Source organism: Lithobates pipiens, unplaced genomic scaffold (genome assembly GCF_037356315.1).
Source record: "Lithobates pipiens isolate NorthernLeopardFrog02 unplaced genomic scaffold, aLitPip1_a1.2 Scaffold_22, whole genome shotgun sequence".
Classification (NCBI taxonomy): Eukaryota; Metazoa; Chordata; class Amphibia; order Anura; family Ranidae; genus Lithobates; species Lithobates pipiens.
In genome coordinates this window covers 230,631,455-230,653,641 of record NW_027507784.1, presented here as the reverse complement: position 1 = coordinate 230,653,641, position 22,187 = coordinate 230,631,455, and the positions used below count along the sequence as shown (strand labels likewise).

Below are 22,187 nucleotides of genomic sequence, written 5' to 3'. Positions count from 1 at the left end.
TCTAAATATATCCCTCACATCCGCACAATGCACACATTGCCAAACATATTTTCCGTTCAAATGGAATACACGCACACTAACATACCTGGGTATCAACTTAACCCCCAATATCACAGACTTATATGCGGCAAATTATCAACCTCTTCTTCACTCCATAACTTCTGACTTCAAAAAATGGTCGAATGGTTTATTTTCCTGGTTTGGCAGAGCGGTCATAGTCAAAATGAATATCTTACCTAGATTACTATATCTCTTCCAAACGGTTCCAATTCAACTTCCCAACACATTCTTTACATCGTATCGCACAGCTTGTCCAAAATTCATCTGGGGGACTATACGCCCACGCATAAACTTTATGAAACTCACCTGCCCAAAACTGAAAGGAGGTATAGGCTTACCTGACATAAAAAAATATCAGCAAGCATGTCAGTTGACAAGAATTATTGATTGGAATATACACTCTAACAATAAAGATTGGGTCCAATTGGAAAAATTCATTGGACTCCATCCCGATTGCCCAAACTCCGTGGTTACTAGCTAAGCATATCCCTAAAGTATATAAACTACATCCTTTAATTGGCCCGACGCTTAACACTTACAAACATGCATGTTCCAAACACCTCATCTCATCAACCACGGGACCTATGACACCACTAAAAATGAACCCGGCATTTTTACCTGGAATGAGTCCTACCTTCTTAAACGATATATGGCCACACACAATTGTTAGATCCATGCTCTTCTTTGATGAAGATAAAACCATCCCCTATTCCGAGTTACAAGCATCCATACAACCAATGTCATTTCCTCACTGGACATATTTACAAATTAGACACTTCCTTGATACAGCAAATAAACGTCCCAATTGGATCCCACCCCTTACCCCTTTCGAAGATATGTGCCTTAAAAATGAACCGCAAAGACATCTTATTTCTTTTTCATATGCTTTACTTTTCTCCGAACAGAATTCTGCAATTGATGGGAGAGCTGCCCAATGGGGCAGGGATTTGTCCAAAAACATCTCCATCGGGGATTGGGAAACGATTCATAAAATTGCACACAAAGGATCTCTGAACGTATCTGCACAAGAGAATGCATTTAAAATTATATTGAGATGGTATAACACACCCGTTAAATTGAACCGTATATTTCCCTCAGTTTCCCCACTCTGCTGGAGATGTGGAACAGAACCTGGATCTCTTCTTCATATCTGGTGGTCTTGTCATAAAATACAACCGTTCTGGAAAAATGTACATAAATTCATCTATCACATTACCACGTTTAAACTTGACTACACACTTGCACAATTTTTATTTCATCACCCCACCAGACAGCCCCGCACATACTTGGGATCTTTGCCCATGCACCTGATTTCAGCGGCAAACATGTGCATACCATGTAAATGGCGATCTCCAGACCCACCCAACATAAAAGATTGGATCCTTCGAATCCAAAAGATCGCTGAAATGGAGGATCTCATACACCAAACCAGAGATACTCCTTCCAAATTCATACAAACATGGTCATGTTGGATACACTTCACTTCAACTGACACTTATCAGGACCTAATCAAGTAACCAATATCTGTACTACAGGCTCACAGAAGACCATACTACCCTAGGATATTTAGGAGGCTTGCCTCAATCATTATAAGTCCAGTGTGGGTGATCGATATGGATTCATACTTAACTTCCAAAAACACCCACTATTTAACTAACAGATGCAGAAATATTCTGATTTGGTCTTTTTTCAGAATCCCTATTTGTCTCCAAACCCTGTTTTTAACTTAATTCTTGAGTGACAGGCTAGATGCATCACAAGGTCGAAAACCTGTAATCTTCACATTTTAAAAAGGGGAAATGGTATTGCGCTAACACCATTTCCCCTTTTTACAACTATACACATATTTGGACACGAGTTTGGTCCTTACGGTGTATGCAGCACCTATCGTTCAAATATATTACAAATTCCTTTTAGCGCAGGAGTACCTACTTAACTTCCTTCTGTACGAGTTAGGGAATTTCTTTTGACAGACACAGCATCTTCATCTTGACCTGAGGGTTATATAGCTCCTTTAGGCTGGATTCACACCTATGCATTTTTTGCGCTTTTTGCATTTTGCAGATTTGCACTACAGGACGTGTTCCATAGGAAACCATGTTAAATGGACTGTAGTGCAATTCTGCAAAATGCACTAAAAATGGATAGGTCTGAGTCCAGCCTTAGGAGAGGACTAGGCAAAAAGTATTAAAAACAGCAACACTTGCACAGTACTGCCCGGGGAGTGGTCCTACTAGCTATAACACCTCACACTTCATCCAGCAGCTCAGTTCGACAAAAGCAGTACAAACATAAACAGGAGGGGTGGGTGCTGTGTCCTTCAATGAACTTCAGAGAAAAGGATTTTACAGTGAGTACAAAAATCCTATTTTCTCTTTCGTTCATTGACGGACACAGCATCTTCATCTTGACCTTAGGGACGTTCTCAAGCAGTATCAAAGAAACAAGGGGTGGGAACAGCAAGAAAATAACTCCACCCATAACAACCAGAGCTCCTCAACAGAGAAGTTGCAACCTTAAACAGCTGTCTGCAAAACCTTGCGGCCGAAACGAGCATCTGAAGATGCGCTCACATCAACCTTGTAAAATTTTGTGAAATTGCGAATGGACGACCAGGTTGCCACCTTATACACCTGGGAAGTAGACGATTGATGTCGGAAAGCCCAAGAGGCACCAACTGCCCTGGTAGAATTTGCCGTGACAGGAAAGGGAGGCGCCCACCCCCTTAAGGCATAGGCCTGAACCACAATATGTCTGATCCACCAAGAAATGGTGGCCAATGAGAGCGTCAGTCCTGTCTTCGGAGCAGCCACCAATACAAACAGCGAGTCTGACCTCCGAAAAGGACCTGTAGCAGACAGATATACCCGCCCAGACCACATCCAAGGAATGCAAAGCCACCTCTTTTGGGTGTGATGGCCGAGGACATAAGGACGGAAGCACAATGTCCTCATTTAGATGAAAGGCCGAAACAACCTTTGGCAGAAACGAAGGCTGCGGATGCAGCACCACTATATCCTTGTGGAGGATCAAGTAGGGAGACTTGGAGGAGGAGGCCACCAACTCAGAAACCCTCCTGGCAGATGTAATTGCCACTAGAAAGACTACTTTCTTAGAGAGTGTCAATAAGGGGAACTCCCTAATGTTTTCAAACAGCGGTTTCTGAAGCACCGAGAGCACCAGATTCAAATCCAACGGAGGTAGCAGTGGTAGAACTGGAGGGGCCACATGTCAAACCCCCTGAACAAACATACTCACCAATGAATGAGTCACCAAGGGTTGCTGAAAAAAGGCAGAAAGCTGATATCTGCCCCTTGATGGTGCTTAAGGCAAATTTCTGATCCACTCCTCAGTGCAAAAACAGCAGGAGCCTGGAAATCGAGTACGGACACCACCTCATCTCCTCACACATGGAGATGTAAGGCCTTCCACGTACGATGATAAATCTTCCAAGAAGATGACTTCTGTGCCCTTAGCATAGTGGATATTACTGAATCCAACAGACCTCGTCCCTTAGCACCTGGCTTTCAACAGCCATGCCATTAAAGCCAGTGATGGTAAAGCAGGATGAAGTATTGGACCTTGCGACAGAAGGTCCTCTCGCATCCGCCGTCACCAAGCAACATCCGCCACCATTCGTACTATGTCTGTGTACCACGGACGCCGAGGCTAATCTGAGGCAATCAGAATTATCGGAATCCCATCGGCCTCCACTCTGCGAAGCTGATGTGGTAGGCGTTCGAGTGTGGGAAAAGCATAAATCAGCCGATAATGCCCCCATGGAGCCACCAACGTGTCTGCCGCGTCTGCCCAGAGATCCTTTGACCTGGCCACAAACCTCTGTACCTTACGATTGAGTCGAGAAGCCAGGAGATCCACATCTGGCGTGCCCCACCTTAGGCAAAGGAGCCAAAATAAATCCGGATGTAGAGACCATTCCCCTTAGTCCAGCATCTGATGACTTAGGTAGTCCGCTTGCCAGTTTTCTACTCCCAGAATGTTCACGGCTGACAGAGCCGGCACGCACCGCTCTTCCCACCGCAGGATGTGAGCGACCTCCAGTGCTGCAGCCGAGCTCTTTGTTCCTCCTTGATGGTTGACATATGCCACCACCGTGGCGTTGTTTGACTGGATCCTGACTGGATGCCCCTGCAGCCTCTGTGACCATGTGGGGAGGCACCACCTGATCACCCGAAGTTCCAGCACGTTGATCGGCAGGCAGGATTCTTCCTGGGTCCAGCGACCCTGGGTTGACTGTACGCCCAAAACTCCCCCCCAACCGGTCAGGCTGGCATCCATTGTGATCACCATCCAATGAAGAGGAAGGAATGACTTCCCGGACTGAAGAGCATGCGACCTCAGCCACCAGAGCAGGGAATACCTGACTAGCTGGCTGACCCAAATTTGACAATCCAGGGGCAACGGAGATTTGTCCCATTTGGACATGATCTCCTTTTGCAAGACTCGAGTGTGGAATTGAGCATATGGTACCGACTCGAAAGTGGCTACCATAAGACCCAGGACTCGCATGCAAAAACGCAGAGACGACCACCTGCGGGACACCAACAACTTCACTGCAGCTTGAAGAGTCTGCAGCTTGTTCGAAGGGAGAAAGACTCTCGCCTCAGAGGAGTCCAGAAGCAGGCCCAGGTACTCCAGGTGTTGAGTCGGCACCAACACCAACTTCTCTAGGTTCAGTTCCCAACCAAACTCCCGAAGAGTTTGCATAGCGATTGCCACATCCTCCCTTAATTCTGAGGCGGAAGCTGCTTTCAGACGGAGGTCATCCAGGTAACCCATGATTGCGATCCCTCGCTGCCTTAGCAAAGCCAAAATTGGGGCTAGCACCTTGGTGAAGACCCACGGTGCCGACGCCAGGCCAAAAGGGAGAGCTACAAATTGGTAGTGCTCGTCCCCGACTGCAAATCGCAGAAACCTCTGATGCTTGATGCATAAGGAGACATGCAAGTATGCGTCCTTGATATCCAGGGATGCCAGAAAATCCCCCTGATGGAGTGCAGTGACCACTGAGCGAACTGATTCCATCCTGAACCTTTGTACCTTCACAAAGCTGTTGAGGGCCTTGAGATCCAGGACTGGACGGACCCCTTCCTTCTTTGGGACTACAAACAGATTGGAGCAGAATCCCTGAAACCTTTCCGGTGTTGGTACAAGTACTATCACCCCATGCAACAGCAGCTCCTGTACTGCCCCGAACAGTGCTTCCCAACGAGCCAAAAGAAGATGAAGGCTAGAGGGAAAAAAAAAATCTGTTTGGCGGACAAGAAAAACTATCTTGTACTCTGATGAAACCAGTTCGCAGACCCACTGGTCGGAAAGTAGGAAGGTCCACCGGGCTGCAAACTCCTGAAGGCGACCCCCCCGCCCAAGAGTCAGGTGGGGGCAAACCTTCATGCGGTAACAGATTTGTTCCCAGGCTTGCAAAATCAGGTACAATTTTGTCCCTCAGCAGGCACCTTGTCGGACTGGAAACACTTACCTGCTGACACGGGCGGACGAAAAATCCGCTTCTGATTGGAAAAGGAGGGCCCTTGCATACGGCATGGCTCCTTACCTTTTCTGAACTGTGGGAACAACGTACTCTTACCCCCAGTAACATTCTCAATAATGTCATCCAGCGAGGCTCCAAATAGCCTCTCTACCTGGAAGGGCAAGTCCCCAGTGCTTTCTTAGACGCAATCAGACGACGTAGCACTACTGCTGATACAGAGGCTCTAGAGAGCAAGGGGGCCGTATCTAATGGCGCATCACAGACATACTTAAGGCCCTGCACCAATTGGTCTGCCAGCTCCACGCAGACCGGCGAACCTTTTCCTTCTCCAACTCACGGTGCAACAATTTTGCCCATTCAGTAAGTGTCTGTGACACCAGGGCCGTGGCTAACACTGGCCGCAATGCTGACCCCACCACCTTAAACATGGACCGGGCAACCACCTCGGCCTTTCTGTCGGCAAGGTCCTTGAAAGCAGGAGTCTCTTCCACTGGAATCGTGGTTAACTTATTTAACCTGGATACTGGGGGGGTCAACAATCAGAGGAGATGTCCATTTCTTCAGGCAACTCTCCTCAAAGTGGTAACACACCGTCATGCATTTCGGAACTGAAAGGCCAACTGTGGTTTTTCCCACTCCTTTTAAATAAACTTATCAAAATAAGTTAGGTAAGGAAACACCTTAGCCGTGGGGGCCAGCTTGTGAGACCCAAAAGGGACCGACACCTCTGTAGATGCCCCCGCCATATCCTCCATCTTTAGGGTATCCTGCAACTCTGTAATAAGTGCTCCTACAAGCACCTTTTCCTGCGCTGACCCGGACACGGAGTCATCCTCACTGTCTGAACGGTCCTGGTCTGCATCCTCTGACACGTCAGAACAGGGGCCGCCTGTCACTGCGGGGCCTGAGTCTGAATCTGACCTTTCCCTAGAATACGGTGGAGGGAGGGGGCATTTTTTTACCTCCCTTGCGCCCGCACGCCGCTTTCACCCTGTCGCCTGTCATCACTTAGGGACCTAAGGCAAGTCACACAAAATGTCCACCCTCCTAGCTGCCAGACTGAGGGGCCCCCAACAGGACTCACCACCCTGACGCAGGTACAGCGCTGTGCTGCTGCTGCTGTCCGCTCTCCCGTGTCATCCATGAGGTGTCTATGTGAAAAGCACTCTAGTAGGAAACAAGCACCCAGCGCTAAAGGCAAAACTACCTGAAGCTACTAAAATGGCCAACGGCCTCCTCAGCAAAATGGCAGCCAAACTTCCAGAAAATAGCTGTAAGGCAAAAAACTGGCTGTGGCTACAAAAAAAAAATGTCTGTGGCCCCAGGAAAATGGCCACAGAGAGCGAGACAGTCTCCCCACATGTCAAACACAGCACAAACACGCACCGTGGCCCAGAAACAGGACCCCTGGCCAGGTACGCTCACCGCACCCCCATGTGCCCAGTCACACAGCGGTCCATAGCATGGGGAGGAGGGAAGGGACAGGGATAGAAGGGAGAGTGAGAGACCCCCTAGTCAACCTCCCAGGGAATGCCCAGCTGCTCCATCCTGCCGAGACAGATGGAACCATACTTACCCCTCCTGCAGGGACTACTGGATGCATTCCACGGACAGACCCATCACCCGAGCAGCACAGGGTGGCACATAATTGTGAAGTGGAAGAAAATCTAAAAAGTGTGGTGTGCATTTGTAGTCAGCCCCCTTTACTCTGATACCTCTAACTAAAATCTCGTGGAACCAATTGCCTTCAGAAGTCACCTAATTAGTAAAGAGTCCACCTGTGTGTAATTTAATCTCAGTATAAATACAGCTGCTCTGTGAAGCCCTCAGAGGTTCATTAGAGAACTATAGTGAATAAACTGCTTTATGAAGACCAAGGAACACATCAGACTGGTCAGCGATAAAGTTGTGGAGAAGTTTTTAGCAGGGTTAGGTTATAAAAACATCCCAAGCTTTGAACATCTCACAGTGCACTGTTCAAGCCATTATCTGAAAATGGAAAGAGTATGGCACAACTGCAACCCTACCAAGACATCACAGTCCATCTAAACTTACAGGCTGGGCAAGGGGAGCATTAATCAGAGAAGCAGCCAAGAGGCCCATGGTAACTCTGGAGGAGCTGCAGATATCCACAGCTCAGGTGGAAGAATTTGTTCACAGGACAACTATTAGTCATACGCTCCACCTTTATGGATGAGCGGCAAGAAAAAAAGCCACTGTTGAAAAAAAGCCATAAGAAGTCCTGTTTGCGGTTTGCAAGAAGCCATGTGGGGGACATAGCAAACGTGTGGAAGTGCCAGGGTCAGATGAGATCAATTATTAACGTTTTGAACTAAAAACAAAACACTATGTGTGGAGGAAAACTAACACTGCACATCACCTTGAACACACTATCCCCACCGTGAAACATGGCGGTGGCAGAATCATGTTGTGGGGATGCATTTCTTCAGCAGGGACAGGGAGGCTGGTCAGAGCTGATGGGAAGATGAATGGAGCGTAATACAGGGCAATCTAAAAAGAGAAACCTGTTAGAGTTTGCAAAAGACTTCAGACTGGGGTGTCCAGCAGGACAACAACCCTAAACATACAGCCAGAGTTACAATGGTATAGTTTAGATCAAAGCGTATTCATGCGTTAGAATGGCTCAAAGTCCAGACCTAAATCCAATTGAGAATCTATGGCAAGACTTAAAAATTGTTGTTTCACAACGAAAGGTGGTTTTAAAATTTATTGAATACAAAATGCACATCACACTTTTCAGTTATGTATTCGTAAAATATTTTGAAAAACCTTTATCATTTTCCTTCCACTTCACAATTATGTCTCACTTTGTGTTGGTCTATCGCATAAAATTCCAATAGGCTACATTTAAATTTTTGGTTGTAACATGACAAAAATGTGGAAAATTTCAAGGGGTAGAAATACTTTTTTAAGGCACTGTATATGCACCTATGTGTCTATCATGTTTGTGAGCGCATTCCTGTGCCCTCTATCTTAGGTCTTTTCTTCAATCATCCTTTGTTCTTTGCAGTTACATTTTCATCCCAATACACAGAATTTTTTCCTTATTTACTTAGATTCTGCATTTTGGGTCTAGTATGGATTCAGCGGTCAAAAAAAGATGGCGTGGGGGTCCCCTCAAAATCCATACCAGACCCTTATCCGAGCATGCAGCCCAGCAGGTCAGGAAAGGGAGGGGACGAGCGAGTGCCCCCCCCCCGAACCATACCAGGCCGCATGCCCTCAACATGGGGGGATGGGTGCTTTGAGGCAGGGTGGGCTCTGCGCCCCCCACCCCAAAGCACCTTGTCCCCATGTTGATGAGGACAATGGCCTCTTCCAGTCAACCCTTGCCCGGTGGTTGTCGGGATCTGCGGGCGGGGAGCTCAGGGCCCCCAGATCCCAGCCTCCCCCCTGTGTGAATGAGCATGGGCTACCCCTACCCATTCACCTGGAAAAAAAGTATTGTAGTGTAGTGTTGTGTTGAAAAAATACAGTAGACAGTTTTTGAAAGTCTTATTAAAAATCTTCTTTGCCGCTTCTTCCTCCATCTTCTCCCGCATCTTCATCCTCTGGTCTTCTTCTTCCGCTCTTCTATCTTCTATGTCTGGTGTTCTTCTTCCTCTGCCACCACCGCTCCTGCAGACGACCCTCCTCCAATGCTGCATCCCCTGTTGGTGCTGATGTCCTGCATTCCTTAAATAATGACGGGGTGTGGCAATCGGATTACGTCCCCGGAGGCCACGCCGCCTTGTGACATCATGGACCCATCATGCCCCGGGTGGTGATGTCACATCGGGACGGGGCCTCGTCATGACGTAATCCAATTGTCACGCCCCCCCTCGTTATTTACGGAATGCAGGACATCGGCGCCGACAGACCAGCGGGACGCAGCATCGGCAGAGGAAGAAGAACACTGGACACAGGAGACAGAAGAGCGGAAGAAGAAGAAGACCGGAGGATGAAGATGCAGGAGAAGAAGATAAAGTAAGAAGCGGCGAAGAAGATTTGTCAAAAACCGTCTACTGTATTTTTTAACACTACACTACTTTTTTCCAGGTGAATGGGTAGGGGTACGATGTACCCCATACTCATTCACACAGGGGGGGGGAGGCCGGGATCTGGGGGCCCCCTTGTTAAAGGAGGCTTCCAGATTCCGATAGAACCCCCCGCCCGCAGACCCCCGACAGCCACCAGGCAAGGGTTGTTGGCAAGAGGACCTTGTCCTCATCAACATGGGGACAAGGTGCTTTGGGGTGGGGGGCGCAGAGCCCCACCTGCCCAAAAACACCCATCCCCCCATGTTGAGGGCATGCGGCCTGGTATGGTTCGGGGGGGGGGGTCCTCGCTCGTCCCCTCCCTTATCTTCCGGGCTGGATGCTCAGTTAAGGGCCTGGTATGGACCTGGGGGGGACTCCACGCAATTTTTTTCTTGATTTTATTTTTTTTATTTTTAAGCCGTCATATTTTTTTTTTTTTTACATTCAGTGGGAAGTCAGCTGACAGCTGACTCCTCATCGGTTGCTAAGGACGCGGCGGCCGGCTTCCCGGCCCTCTCCTTGGCAACCAGCTAGATACAATGTAAAAAAAAAAAATGCAAAATACAAATCGCTGCAAAATGGCGGTAAAAATAGGATTTTTGTACTCACCGTATAATCCTTTTCCCTGTAATTCACCGACCGACACAGCTCCTCTCTGTAACAAAATGAGTTGTTAGCCCTATCACTGGAGATTACTAGGCAAAGTTGTAATACAACACTTCAGAGCTTTTAGTTCCTCCCAGAGGGTGGTCCCTAGGCTACAATCCCCACAGTCTGCCCTAGCAGCCTAAGTAAGTCAACAAGCAGTATAACGTAAAGAGAAAAAAAGGAGGGGTGGGTGCTGTGTCGGTCGGCAGTGCATGGAAAAACCACCACAAAACCACAGGGTATCCTCAACAGGAGTGATCCCCAAGACCGCAGCCAACTGCGGAAGTAATACAACAGTGCATTAACATAACAGTACTGTGTTTTTTCGAAAAACCAGGAAAAAATATAGGTTGCATATTCAATTGCAACTACACGGCCACCTGCAAAACTTTGCGGCCAAAACAGGCATCAGCCGATGCACTGACATCTACCTTGTAAAACTTGGTAAACGTATGGACACACGACCAGGTCGCCGCCTTAAACACCTGAGCGACCGAGGCTTGGTGTCGGAAGGCCCAAGATGTTCCAATTGCCCTTGTCGAGTGGGCCGTGACCGGAAAGGGGGGCACCTGCCCCTTCAAGGCGTAGGCTTGTACTACAATCTGTCTGATCCACCTGGAAATGGTGGCTGACGAGACCGCCATGCCTTTCTTGGGACCAGCTACCGAAACAAACAGCAAGTCTGACTTCGGAAAAGGGAGCCGTGGCAGACAAATATACCTTCAGAGCCCTAACAACGTCCAAAGCGTGAAGGGCCACCTCTTTAGGGTGCTTCAGCTTAGGACACAGCGATAGTAATACAATGTCCTTATTGATATGAAAACCCGGGACCACCTTCGGTAGAAAGGACGGTTGCGGACGCAACACCACCTTATCCCTGTGGACAACCAGATAGGGCGACTTGCAGGACGACTTGCAGGACAATGCCGCCAAATTCCAAAACCCTCCTGGCCGAGGTGATGGCCACTAGAAAGACCACTTTCTGGGAAAGAGTCAAAAGGGGAATTTCCCTGATATTCTCAAACTGCGGTTTTTGAAGTGCCGACAACACCAGGTTCAAATCCCATGGGGGTAACGGTGGACGCACCGGAGGGACTACGTTTCGTACCCCCTGAACGAAGGTACTCACTAAGGAGTGCGATGCCAGGGGTCGTTGGAAAAAAGACAGCTAAGGCTGAGATTTGCCCTTTGATGGTGCTTAATGCCAATCTCTGGTCCACTCCCTGTTGGAGAAACAGCAGGATCCTGGATATGGAAAAGGATCGCGGATGCCATCCTTTCTCCTCAAACATGGAGATGTAGGCCTTCCAGGTACGATAGTATATCTTCCGAAAAGAAGATTTCAGTGCCCTCAACATAGTTGGAATCACCGAGTCCGACACACCACGGTTCCTCAACACCCGGCCGTTAAAGCCAGCGATGGTAAAGCAGGATGGAAAATTGGACCTTGAGATAGGAAGTCCTCTCGCAACGGCAGTCGCCAGGGAGCATCTGCCACCAGACGCACCAGATCTGCGTACCAAGGATGCTGAGGCCAATCTGGGGCAACCAGTATTACTGGGATCCCCTCGGCTTCCACTCTGCGAAGTAGACGCGGCAACGGTTTCATGGGAGGAAAGGTGTAGATCAGCTGGTACTGATCCCACGTCTGACGCGTTTGCCCACGGATCTCTTGTCCTGGACACGAATCTTGGCACCTTCCGATTGAGACGGGAGGCCAGTAGATCCACAGCTGGTGTTCCCCACTTCAGGCACAGCAGCTTGAATGTCTCCGGATGCAATGCCCATTCTCCTGGGTCCAGCATCTGTTGACTCAGATAGTCCGCCTGCCAGGTCTCCAACCCTGGGATGTAAATGGCCGACAGGGCCGGTACACGTCGCTCTGCCCACCGAAGTATGTGAGCAATCTCCCGAGCAGCGGCTGAGCTTCTTGTTCCCTCTTGGTGATTTACATATGCCACAGCCGTGGCATTGTCCGACTATATCCTGATCGGACGCCTTTGAAGACTCACCGACCATGTGTGAAGACAGAGCCTGATCGCTCTCAAATCGAGCAGATTGATCGGCAAATCAGATTCTTCCATCAACCAGAGCCCCTGAGCTGACTGAACTCCCATCACTCCACCCCAGCCGGATAGACTGGCGTTCGTAGTGATCACCGTCGATTTCAGAGGAAGGAACGATTTTTCGGACTGAATCACCGGGGACCTCAACCACCAGATCAGAGAGTCCCTGACTGGCTGGCTCATCTGGATCTGTCGATCTAGGGACAACTGAGATTTGTCCCATTTTTAACAAAATCTCCTTCTGCAGCTCTCTGGTGTGGAACTGGGCGTAGGGTACTGCCTCGAAGGAGGCTACCATGAAAAGATGTGGCAGACACAGCGCTGCACCAACATAGGGGCAAACCTCACAGGCACCCTCTGGGATTAGCACACAGGACCCAGGCAACCCAGCACAGCCAGAACCCAGGTGAGAGCCCAAGGCACACACACACTGCTCAGTACATGTACAGCCCCCCCTGTGAGGGGGGGGAAATGAGGAGGAAAGGAGGGGAGTTAGCGACAGGGGAGAGAAGAGAGGGGGTGAGGGGGCCCCTGAATCAACCTCCCAGGGAATGCCCAGCTGCTCAATCCTGCCGAGACAGGGAGAGCTGTTCTTACCAGTCCTGAAGAGCTGGGAGACAATTCATTGTAGCCAACTCCTAATCAGTACCGGTATACTGTGATGCAGACATCAGTAGCCCGGTCATATGTATGCCCCGGAGCATAAAAGCTCACGACCACCTCTGGAGCTGAGGTATGTCGTGGCCTGCCGAGCCGTAGCTGCGACCTGCACACACTCGATGGTCGAACTGTGGAGACTACAAGGATAAGTGAACCAGCCTGTCACCCAGCCGGCTGTTGATAGAAGATCACACGATCATTCATCTTGCTCAAAAAGCCAAGCTTCTGCATCAAAAAAAACACGGACCTATGGGCCCGCAGGGTTCCTAGGTGTATCTCCTTCACTAGGAAGAATAAAACTGAGGCTGCTAGGGCAGACTGGGGATTGTAGCCTAGAGACCGGCCCCCGGGCAGAACTAAAGGTTCTGAAGTGTCGTATTACAACTTTGCCTAGTAATCTCCAGGGCTAACAACCCATTTTATTACAAAGAGGAGCTGTGTCGGTCGGTGAATATAAGAGAAAACGTGATACTTGCGTTTTGGATGCGAGTCCATTGAATTCTATTACATGCAAAACTCTGAATTTTGCGGGAAAAAAATCCCCGACCCTTTCCAAAAACGCAGAGGCATTAAATTGCATCGATGTGAACATGTTTCATAGGAACATTTCTGCAAAATGCATTAGTGTGAATCAAGCCTAGGAACAATTTTTAATCCGAGTATAGCATCAAGTTAATTCAACTCCTGAGATATTGATCTGGTCAGTTAAGTAGCAGAGGGGGTTGCTAATCAATTTCATTAACACCAAAACAGCTGAAACTAACAACAGGTGCACTATATGGGCACCAATGAGATGACCTCCAAAACAGGAATGGTTTTACAGGTGGAGACATTTTTTTTTCCCTATTAATCTTTTCTGACTGTTTTTCACTAGTTTTGCATTTGGCGAAGGTCAGTGTCACTACTGTTGGCATGAGTCCATACTTGGACCCTATGGCGGTTGCACAGGCAGTCGAACACCTCCAGGATAGCACATCAATATATGCCATTGCCAGAAGGTTTGCTGTGTCTCCCATGTGCATAATTGAGTGCACTGTGCATAGGTTGTATGTGTGTGATATTATGAATTATGTGTGTTAAATGTATTGGATAGGTGCACTGTGCATGACTGTACATAGAGTGCATTTGATTAATGGAAAGAGTTCCCAGGGGGGAAAAAAAATGGTATATATATATATATATATATATATATATATATATATAAAAAAACACAACAGTATACTGCCTGGGGGTCACTCTATACAAACTTCCCCTGGGAACTCTTCACATTACTCAAAATGCATGCAATATCTCTGGTATGTAGATCCACCCACATTGTTAAGGGAATGAAATTTAAAGAGGAAGTAAACCCTGATGAGTTTACTTCCTCTTTTTTTCCCTGCAAAGGTAAAGCATAATGGACTACTATGCATCGCATAGTAGCCCATTATGTGTCACTTACCTGACACAGGAGCCAGCGAAGTCGCGCTGTCCCCTGTAGTCCGCCGCATCCATCTTGCTGGTGGCGTCTCGCAGCTCCGCCGCTGTCATTCGGCGAAGCCGCGATGACGTCACTCCCGCGCATGCGCACGGGAGTCGACAAATGCGGCAGCTCCATTTTTGGAACTGCTGCGTTCAGTGCGCCTGCGCACCGCTGTCTACGGCGCATGCGCCGTAGACAGCGGTGCCCGTTTTCGGGCAAATATCTCCTAAACCATATAGGTTTAGGAGATATTGCTTGGACCTACAGGTAAGCCTTAATCTAGGCTTACCTGTAGGTCAAAGTGGTTTGTAAGGGTTTACAACCACTTTAACCACTTCAATACAGGGCACTTTCGCCCCCTTCCTTCCCAGCCCAATTTTCAGCTTTCATCGCTCTAGCGCAGTGATGGCGAACCTTGGCACCCCAGATGTTTTGAAACTACATTTCCCATGATGCTCCACTACACTGCTTAGTGCATAAGCATTATGGGAAATGTAGTTCCAAAACATCTGGGGTGCCAAGGTTCGCCATCGCTGCTCTAGCGCCTTCAGTGACAATTGCGCGGTCATGCTACACTGTACCCAAATGACATTTTTATCATTTTGTTCGCACAAATAGAGCTTTATTTTGGTGGTATTTATTCACGACTCCGTTTTTTTTTTTTTCGATATAAGCGCAAAAAAAGCGGAAATTTGGAAAAAAAACAATATTTTCTTTTTTCTATTTTAAAAGAAATCCAATAAAATCAAATTTTGTCATAAATTTAAGCCAAAATGTATTCTGCTACATGTTTTTGGTAAAAAAAGTTCCGTTAAGTGTATAATAATTGGTTTGTGTGATCACGGACATATGTACGCAAATGATCACGTACATATGTGTGCAGATAATCATTGGGACATGTGATTTTAGTGGGACATATGTGGGGGACATGTTTTTATTATTAGGGACATGTGTTTTTATTATTTGGGGACATGTATGTTTTGGGGACATGTGTGGGGACTGTGTTTAGACTGTGTGGTGTGTTGTGTGTTTACACTAGACTGGTGATCAGTGAGTAAAAAGCTGTAAAAAAAAAACAGCTCATACTCACTGATCATCAGCCGGCTGCAGCGATCTGCTCTCCTCTCCTCAGCGATGACTTCTGTGTGAGGAGAGGAGGAGCCGATTGCCTAGCAACCGGCTGTTTGTTTACATCACATGATGGCCGTGATTGGACACGGCCGTCATGTGATCAGGAGGGCCAATCACAGAGCCCTCCTGCCGATCTGAGATGCGCCGTGTCCGGGTGACACGAGCACATCGGGATCGCGACGCTGCGTGGGCATGCGCGTGCGATCCCGCTCCTTCTGAAGGACGTTCCTGAACGTCCTATCAGAAGTAGACGGCTCCCACCCGGCCGTATATGTGCATCGGCCGGGTGGGAAGTGGATAAAGAAGTCCCACATTGATTCCCCTGAGCTAAGGGCGGGTCTTCTTTATTTTGTTGCTATGCATAGTGTGTATTAGTACTGTACATGGGGTATTTTCAGCTCAGGTCAGTGAGTGGATGTACATAGGTATCAGTAAAGTTGCAGGGGTATCAGTAGAGGCACAGGGGTGTCAGTGGAAGTAAAAGGGATATACAATAAGTGGATGTATTAGTCAATATACAGGTAGTATCAGTGGATGTGCAATGGGTATCAATGAATGTACATCACATATCACTGTATGTACAAGGGGTATCAGTGGTGGTAGAGTGGGTATCAATGTTTTCAGTATTTGTATAGGTGGTATCAGGGGAGGAAAGAGGAGTATCAATGACCGACGGAGCTCAGGTGTCAATAGTAAGAGTTTGGGGTCAGTAGTAAGTAGTACAGAGTTTAGGGGGTCAGGAGTATCAGAGGCAGAGTTCAGGGGGTCAGGAGTATTGGCAGCAGAGTTCGGGTGTCAGGAGTATGAGAGACAGAGTTCTGGGGTCAGGATTAAGTGACGCAGGGGAAAGGCTTGTGGCATAAATTCTTCTACCCCAAACACTCATTCCAGCACTCCCCTCTCTACACAAACTTCAGACAGCTCAATGGTATGACACAATTTGTTCTTATTCCCAGGCTCAAACGAATGGGCTGTCAAAACACAGTACAGGAACTGACCGATCCTGGTGTGAAACGGACCCTAAAGCCTGGTACACACTAATAGATTTGTTTTTCGTTCAAAAAAATATTTATTATTATCGATTTATATAGCGCCAACAGTTTACGCAGCGCTTTGCAATGTATAGGGGGGGACAACACAATTACAGTACAATACAAAAGGTAAAGGAGGGCCCTGCTCATAGAGCTTACATTCTAAAGGGAGGGGGTGGTGGTACAAAAGGTAATAGCTGCAGAGAATGATTTGATAGGGGTGGCTCAGGGACAGTTAGGTGGGTGTGGGATAGGCTTCCCTGAATAAATGAGTTTTCAGGGAACTCTTAAAGGTGGACAGGGTAGAGGCTATATGTGTAGCGATGACACTTTCGAGAAAGGGTTTGTCATGTACAAATTTCGTTTTTGCCTCAGAACAGTAAAGGGGTTCTGAGGGTTAACTGTGTAGGTTTAACTTTAACATCAGTTTGGCTGCGCTGTGTTAGAGTTCTGCCTGGTCATGTGTACAGTTAGGTGCACATGACAGGCTCAGAACCAGGCCTGGTTGGACGTTTTAGGTATCAGCTTTTCCAGAGCCAATCAGTGGGTGCGCAGGGCCCCGCTGAAGAGTCTGGGGAAAGGTGCTTAAGATGTTGAAGTCACGTGTTCCAGCTTCGTTCATGAGGCCCGAGTGGTCTCTTCCTGATTCTGGACCAAGGTAGTCCCGCGAGGAGTCACGGGAGTGTTCATCGCTCTGCAATATGCTTTGGTTGGCTAACCCCAATAGACCCGCCTGGTCTGGGGTAAGGATTCGTCTGTTCCCGAGTCTCGGAACCGGCATGTCCGAGGCGCAGTAACTGAGGGAGGATTCAAGGCATCCGGGTGTGCTTTCGGCTTGGAGGGGCACCGCAGCTTGTGTAGGCAACCGGGGGAGGACTCTTCGGAGGAGGGCCAACAAGCTGGCATCCTGAGAAATGCCTGGTTGCCGAGTTGTGAAGGACACTGACAAATTCACGCTTTTTCCAGTACTGCCAAGGAGACAGAGAACGTTCCAGGTACTGAAGGAAAGGGCTCCTGTTCACATCTGTTACCAGTTACTCAAGGTCAAAGATTTCACAAGTTCTGGATCAAAGTGCTGACTGCCATAATCTCTGGCTAGAGATTTGTTCAGCCTTGAAGCGCCCAGCTGTGAGTGGCTACTCTCTGGGTGATATTAGAGACTTTCTGGTATTAGCAGTTCAAGGTGCCTGATTTTCATCACCCTTGCCCTCTGTTCCCATACAAGACTGTGTTGTTGGATGTTATCCCTGCAAATAAAAACCTTTTCTAAAGGACTTTTATGGTGTCAGCGTCCAAAGTTGTTGGGTACTAACTCTGGGAACCTCTAGACGTGGAAGAACCAGCCAAGCAGAGGTAACCGGTAAGCCCAAAAGTTAAGGCCGCCCTGCCAAGGGTTATGGCCACTACATATAAGACAGCTCCGGTCAGAGTCACTGTACTAACGATCCAACGTTTGTACAGCATTCTTCCCTGCTGAGCTGCTGTGTTCTGACAGGTGGAAAGCCCCCTGCCAAAACACTCTGTCAGCACTCCCAGCTATTTCCTGCGAGCGCTGTTTGGGAGCTGGTCAGCTGCTGGTTTTCCAGGAAACGTCAGACTGGCTAAAATACACACGGCCCAAACGTCGGATGTTTTTTATTGAACTGGCTACTGTCCCCAAACATTCGGCCCATGTTTACTAAGCATAAAGGAGAAGAGCAAGCAGAGCAGCCAAACTTCTGCAGCACTGGCTTTACTTTAAAAAAAAAACAACAGTGATTAGCAGGAAAAAAATAAAATAAAGCTTGTTATACACAGCTCAAATTTCAAACAGCAGGAATCGGCTGAAATTCGAACCATAGATGGCCCCGACAGTGAAGGAGTCACATGGAATATTACAGAGACTGCAACCAGTCAGGTAGTGCTTGCCTAGCCAAAAATAGTTAAATATATATAGAAAAATAAAAAAAGGGGGCAGACTTGATGGACCACTTGGTCTTTTTTTTCTGCCATGACTCTTCTAAATATCTGTCAGTGTCTGAGTATTTAAAAATCAACAAGTACCTAAATACAATAGCTGGCAGGAAAATTTTGTCAGTTCAACTACTGGGGCTGAACAAGGAAAATGTAACCATAACTTCTTAAAAGAGGGGCCATTTGCTGGAGATACTTGATATTGCCAACAGACATAATTGTGATCTCAACTAGAGATAAAATGGGCTGGCCTCTGAACATCCAAATATTAGATTTTCAGATAGAGATGACTTTGGAGGATGCCAAGCTCATCCTAATGTCAGACTCTGTAGCTGTGTGAAGCATTTTCCTCTATGATAGAAAAAGCAGAGGGCGGACCAACCCTTTATTTGATTGAATGGCTTATATTTTTTTACACTTACAAGGAAATAACCATTAGATAGCAAAAAATGTGTCATAGTCAATGAATATTGTTCTAATCACCAGGAGTATAGATACTTAAATTGATGTGATCTTTTACTGTGTAGTCTTGCTTTTTTTTATTGGATTCAAGGTAAAAATCTGCAAGTAACATGAAGCAATCTTGCAGAGTCAGATTAGTTGTAGCAATGTTTTAAACATGCACAGTTGATAAAGCCCACACACTCCCTTGTCGCTACCACTCACCACTCATTTTCCCGACTCCTTGCACTCAAGGGCAAACAAACAGCACTGACAAAAAATCCGTACAAATTCAGCTTCCCCCCGGACGGTAAATCCCAGCCCTTGCTCAGTAACATAGGACAGACGAAATAGTCTTTACTCATAGAGTAGTATTTGTTACGCGACAGGCTTGTCAATAACACAGTCAACCAACTCACATGATTTTCCAAATAATACATAAATGCTAAATGTGTAAATAACACTAAGGGCGTATGTCTGCCTTTTAAACCAAACATTGTCAGGAAAAATGTATGCCCTGCACTGCATTATTCCCCCCTGGTGAATATGGTGCGTTCCATACAAGACGGACATGACGTGGTACGTCACGTGACCCATATCGTGCCATGTGACTGCGATCAGGAAAGGAGGTTGCATAATGCTAACTGGTTGCTGGGCATGGACAGGCGGAGCTAAATCTGGCCGTATGCTTCAGTTTTTTTTTTTTTTTTCAATTTCCGCATTATTTTAAAGCTTTCTGTTAGCAATAATTAAGTTACATTCTGCTGGACGAAGAGCTCCTAGTGACCGAGATGTTAAGCAGTCAGCTGTTTTATATAGTTTAGAGGGGCTGTTGGGGGAATCTCTTCTGCGAGCAAAACATGAATGTCAAACCCAGGGGCCGAGGATGAATCACCACATAATTTACAGTTAAAACGTGCCATTTGCTGCAAAAACTCCCTGTTCATCCTGTTTAACATTGGCTTTATCTTGTATTAAAGTGGTAGTAAATGCCTTTCGTTTACCTGCGGGTGAGATAAGGCTTACCTTAGGTACTGTAAATATTTGTGAAGCTGGTGAATAAACTATGTGCATGGGAGTGACGTCATTGCGGCTCGTCCATTCAAAGGACCAGAGCCCACAAACCTAGAAGGAAGATGGAAGCCTTGTCAGCGGTGACAGCGCGCTGCTTGAGGGCTTTGTTATTTGGGAAGTTTCACATAATGTGCTAGTATGTGATGCATACTAGCACAGTATAACATTGCCTTGCAGGAGGAAACTTTTTTATTTCCTCGACTTTACTACTGCTTTAAGAGTAGTGTAAACGGCAAGCTTTTAGGGCAAGTCCACACAAGAGCATGATACCTGAGTACTGTAAGTGTTTACTGCACTGTGTTCAAAATGCACTGCACTTGCAACCTGCATCAGGTTCCAGTTCAATGTGAAGGAGACCTCAAACGCAGTGCGCATGCCTGCACGGTACAGAAGTACCATGAGATTCAGCCGCTCTGCGTTTTTTTAAGTATTGCATGCACTACTTTTGCTGCTGTCTGGCAAAATTTCAGGCCATACAAATGGGATAACATGAATCGCACACAGTGTGTTCCTGTGTGAACCGGCTCTTAAACATTTGCAGAGCTTCCAGCAAGCTTTGTTGAATCTTTTAGGCTAGGTTCACACTGCAATTTGAGATGAATTTTGTAGCGTGACTCGGATGCTTGATGCATTTTTTTATACAGCTGCTGGCTGACAGCAGGGATGAGGCATATGTTGTTAAGGAGCTGGAATCCACCAGCATTCTAACAAATGGTGACTAATCTCTGCTGTCAGCCAGGAAACAAATGAGCCTGTCAGTAAAAAATAAAAAAAAAACAATGTTGTGCAGTTACCCCCAAAATGAATACTGGACCATTATCCAACCATGGAGCCCAGCATGCAAGGAAAGGGGGGTCACAAGCATCCTTCCTGAACCATACTGGGCCATGTGCCCTTATCATGGATGGGATACTATGCTGGGGTGGACCCCCATGACAAAGCACCCTGGTTGTGGGGGTGCAGGGGGTGATTTATTGGCCACCCAGATCCCTCCCCCCCATGTGAATGAATATAATGGAACCTGCTTATTCATCATTAAAGTAGAAAGTGCCATAGAAATAAACACACATAAATGTTTGGTAAGTCCTTTTTCTTTCTCGTACATCACGTGACACAGAGACTCAGTAATTACTGGTGGGTTATAGGGTATCACTAGGTGACCGGACACTGACATACCCTAGACAGGAAGTTCAATCCCCCATATCACCCCTCCTCCTACTGGAGGTACCTCAGTTTTTTCACCAGGTGTTGGTCACAAGTAAGATGTGCTGTGCTGAGCTCCGCTGGAAATCCTTGCTGGGGCCAGCTATGCAACCGGATCCATTCAAAGTGTCTTTTCCAGACCGAATTGGATGGTACCCGGGCCTTGTGTCCGAAGAAACAAGGTTTTACCTGTAACGCTTCTCTTTTTGAGAGCTGGACCCTGGGTTCCAGTATTTGTTTTTTTCAGCCATATTCCTGGCAGGGTGCTTTACGGACCCAGAACTGCGGATCCCCCTATTCAAGGGGGCCCCAGTCTCTAAAGGTTTTTTCCTACGGAACCCACCATGAGAGGTGAAGATTGGGTCTGTTGTTCAGACCCTGCAGCTGGATAAGGTAAGGAAGACGCCTCAAGAATTTTTCTAATTCTAGTAGGTTTTCTCCTTTTAAGCAAATGTATGCTATGCCTATAGTTGCCACCGGGGGGCTGCCAAGAGCACATAACTTTTCATGTCTGATCTGTCTGCTGGTGTCCACGCTCTATGCTCCTCCAGCCATGCTCCAGGTAGGATGAAGGTAAGGGTTTTTTTTTCCTTCTGGGATTCTCCCTCCACGGATTAGGGGGCTGAGACAGGCCCGGGTAGAGAGCGGTAATATACACCGCCACCCCCCGCAGCCATTTACAGCGGCCTCACATCCACTGGCCCTTCCCTCTCCTCTGTCCCAGCCTCCCCTCCATGCTTGCCAGCAGGGTTAGAGCCTCTGCTCACGTGGGAAATGCTCATTTTTAAAAACGAGCGGGGGGGCGGAGCACTAGGCTACACAGGCTTTAAAGTGCACTCTTTTTCAGATGCACACAGCCTATGGAGGGACACAGAGCTGACAGGCGCATTTGAGTGTGGGAGACAC

General features: G+C 47.4%; 1 protein-coding gene across 6 annotated transcripts in view; it reads right to left on the bottom strand.

The window, feature by feature from the left end:
- SNX29 (sorting nexin 29) overlaps window positions 1-19,368 on the bottom strand; it is a 1,823,105-nt gene extending 1,803,737 nt beyond the window's left edge. For 4 of the 6 annotated variants that reach the window (XM_077448905.1, XM_077448908.1, XM_077448906.1 and 1 more), the window contains exon 1: window positions 19,230-19,368. In XM_077448905.1, the coding sequence (XP_077305031.1) occupies window positions 19,230-19,236 (7 nt within the window). In that variant the 5' untranslated portion in view covers window positions 19,237-19,368. Of the gene's footprint in view, window positions 1-10,221; window positions 10,268-19,229 lie in introns of all 6 variants that reach the window. The other 2 variants (XM_077448907.1, XM_077448909.1) reach the window with 2 other exon arrangements.
- Between the last annotated feature and the right edge of the window lie 2,819 nt (window positions 19,369-22,187).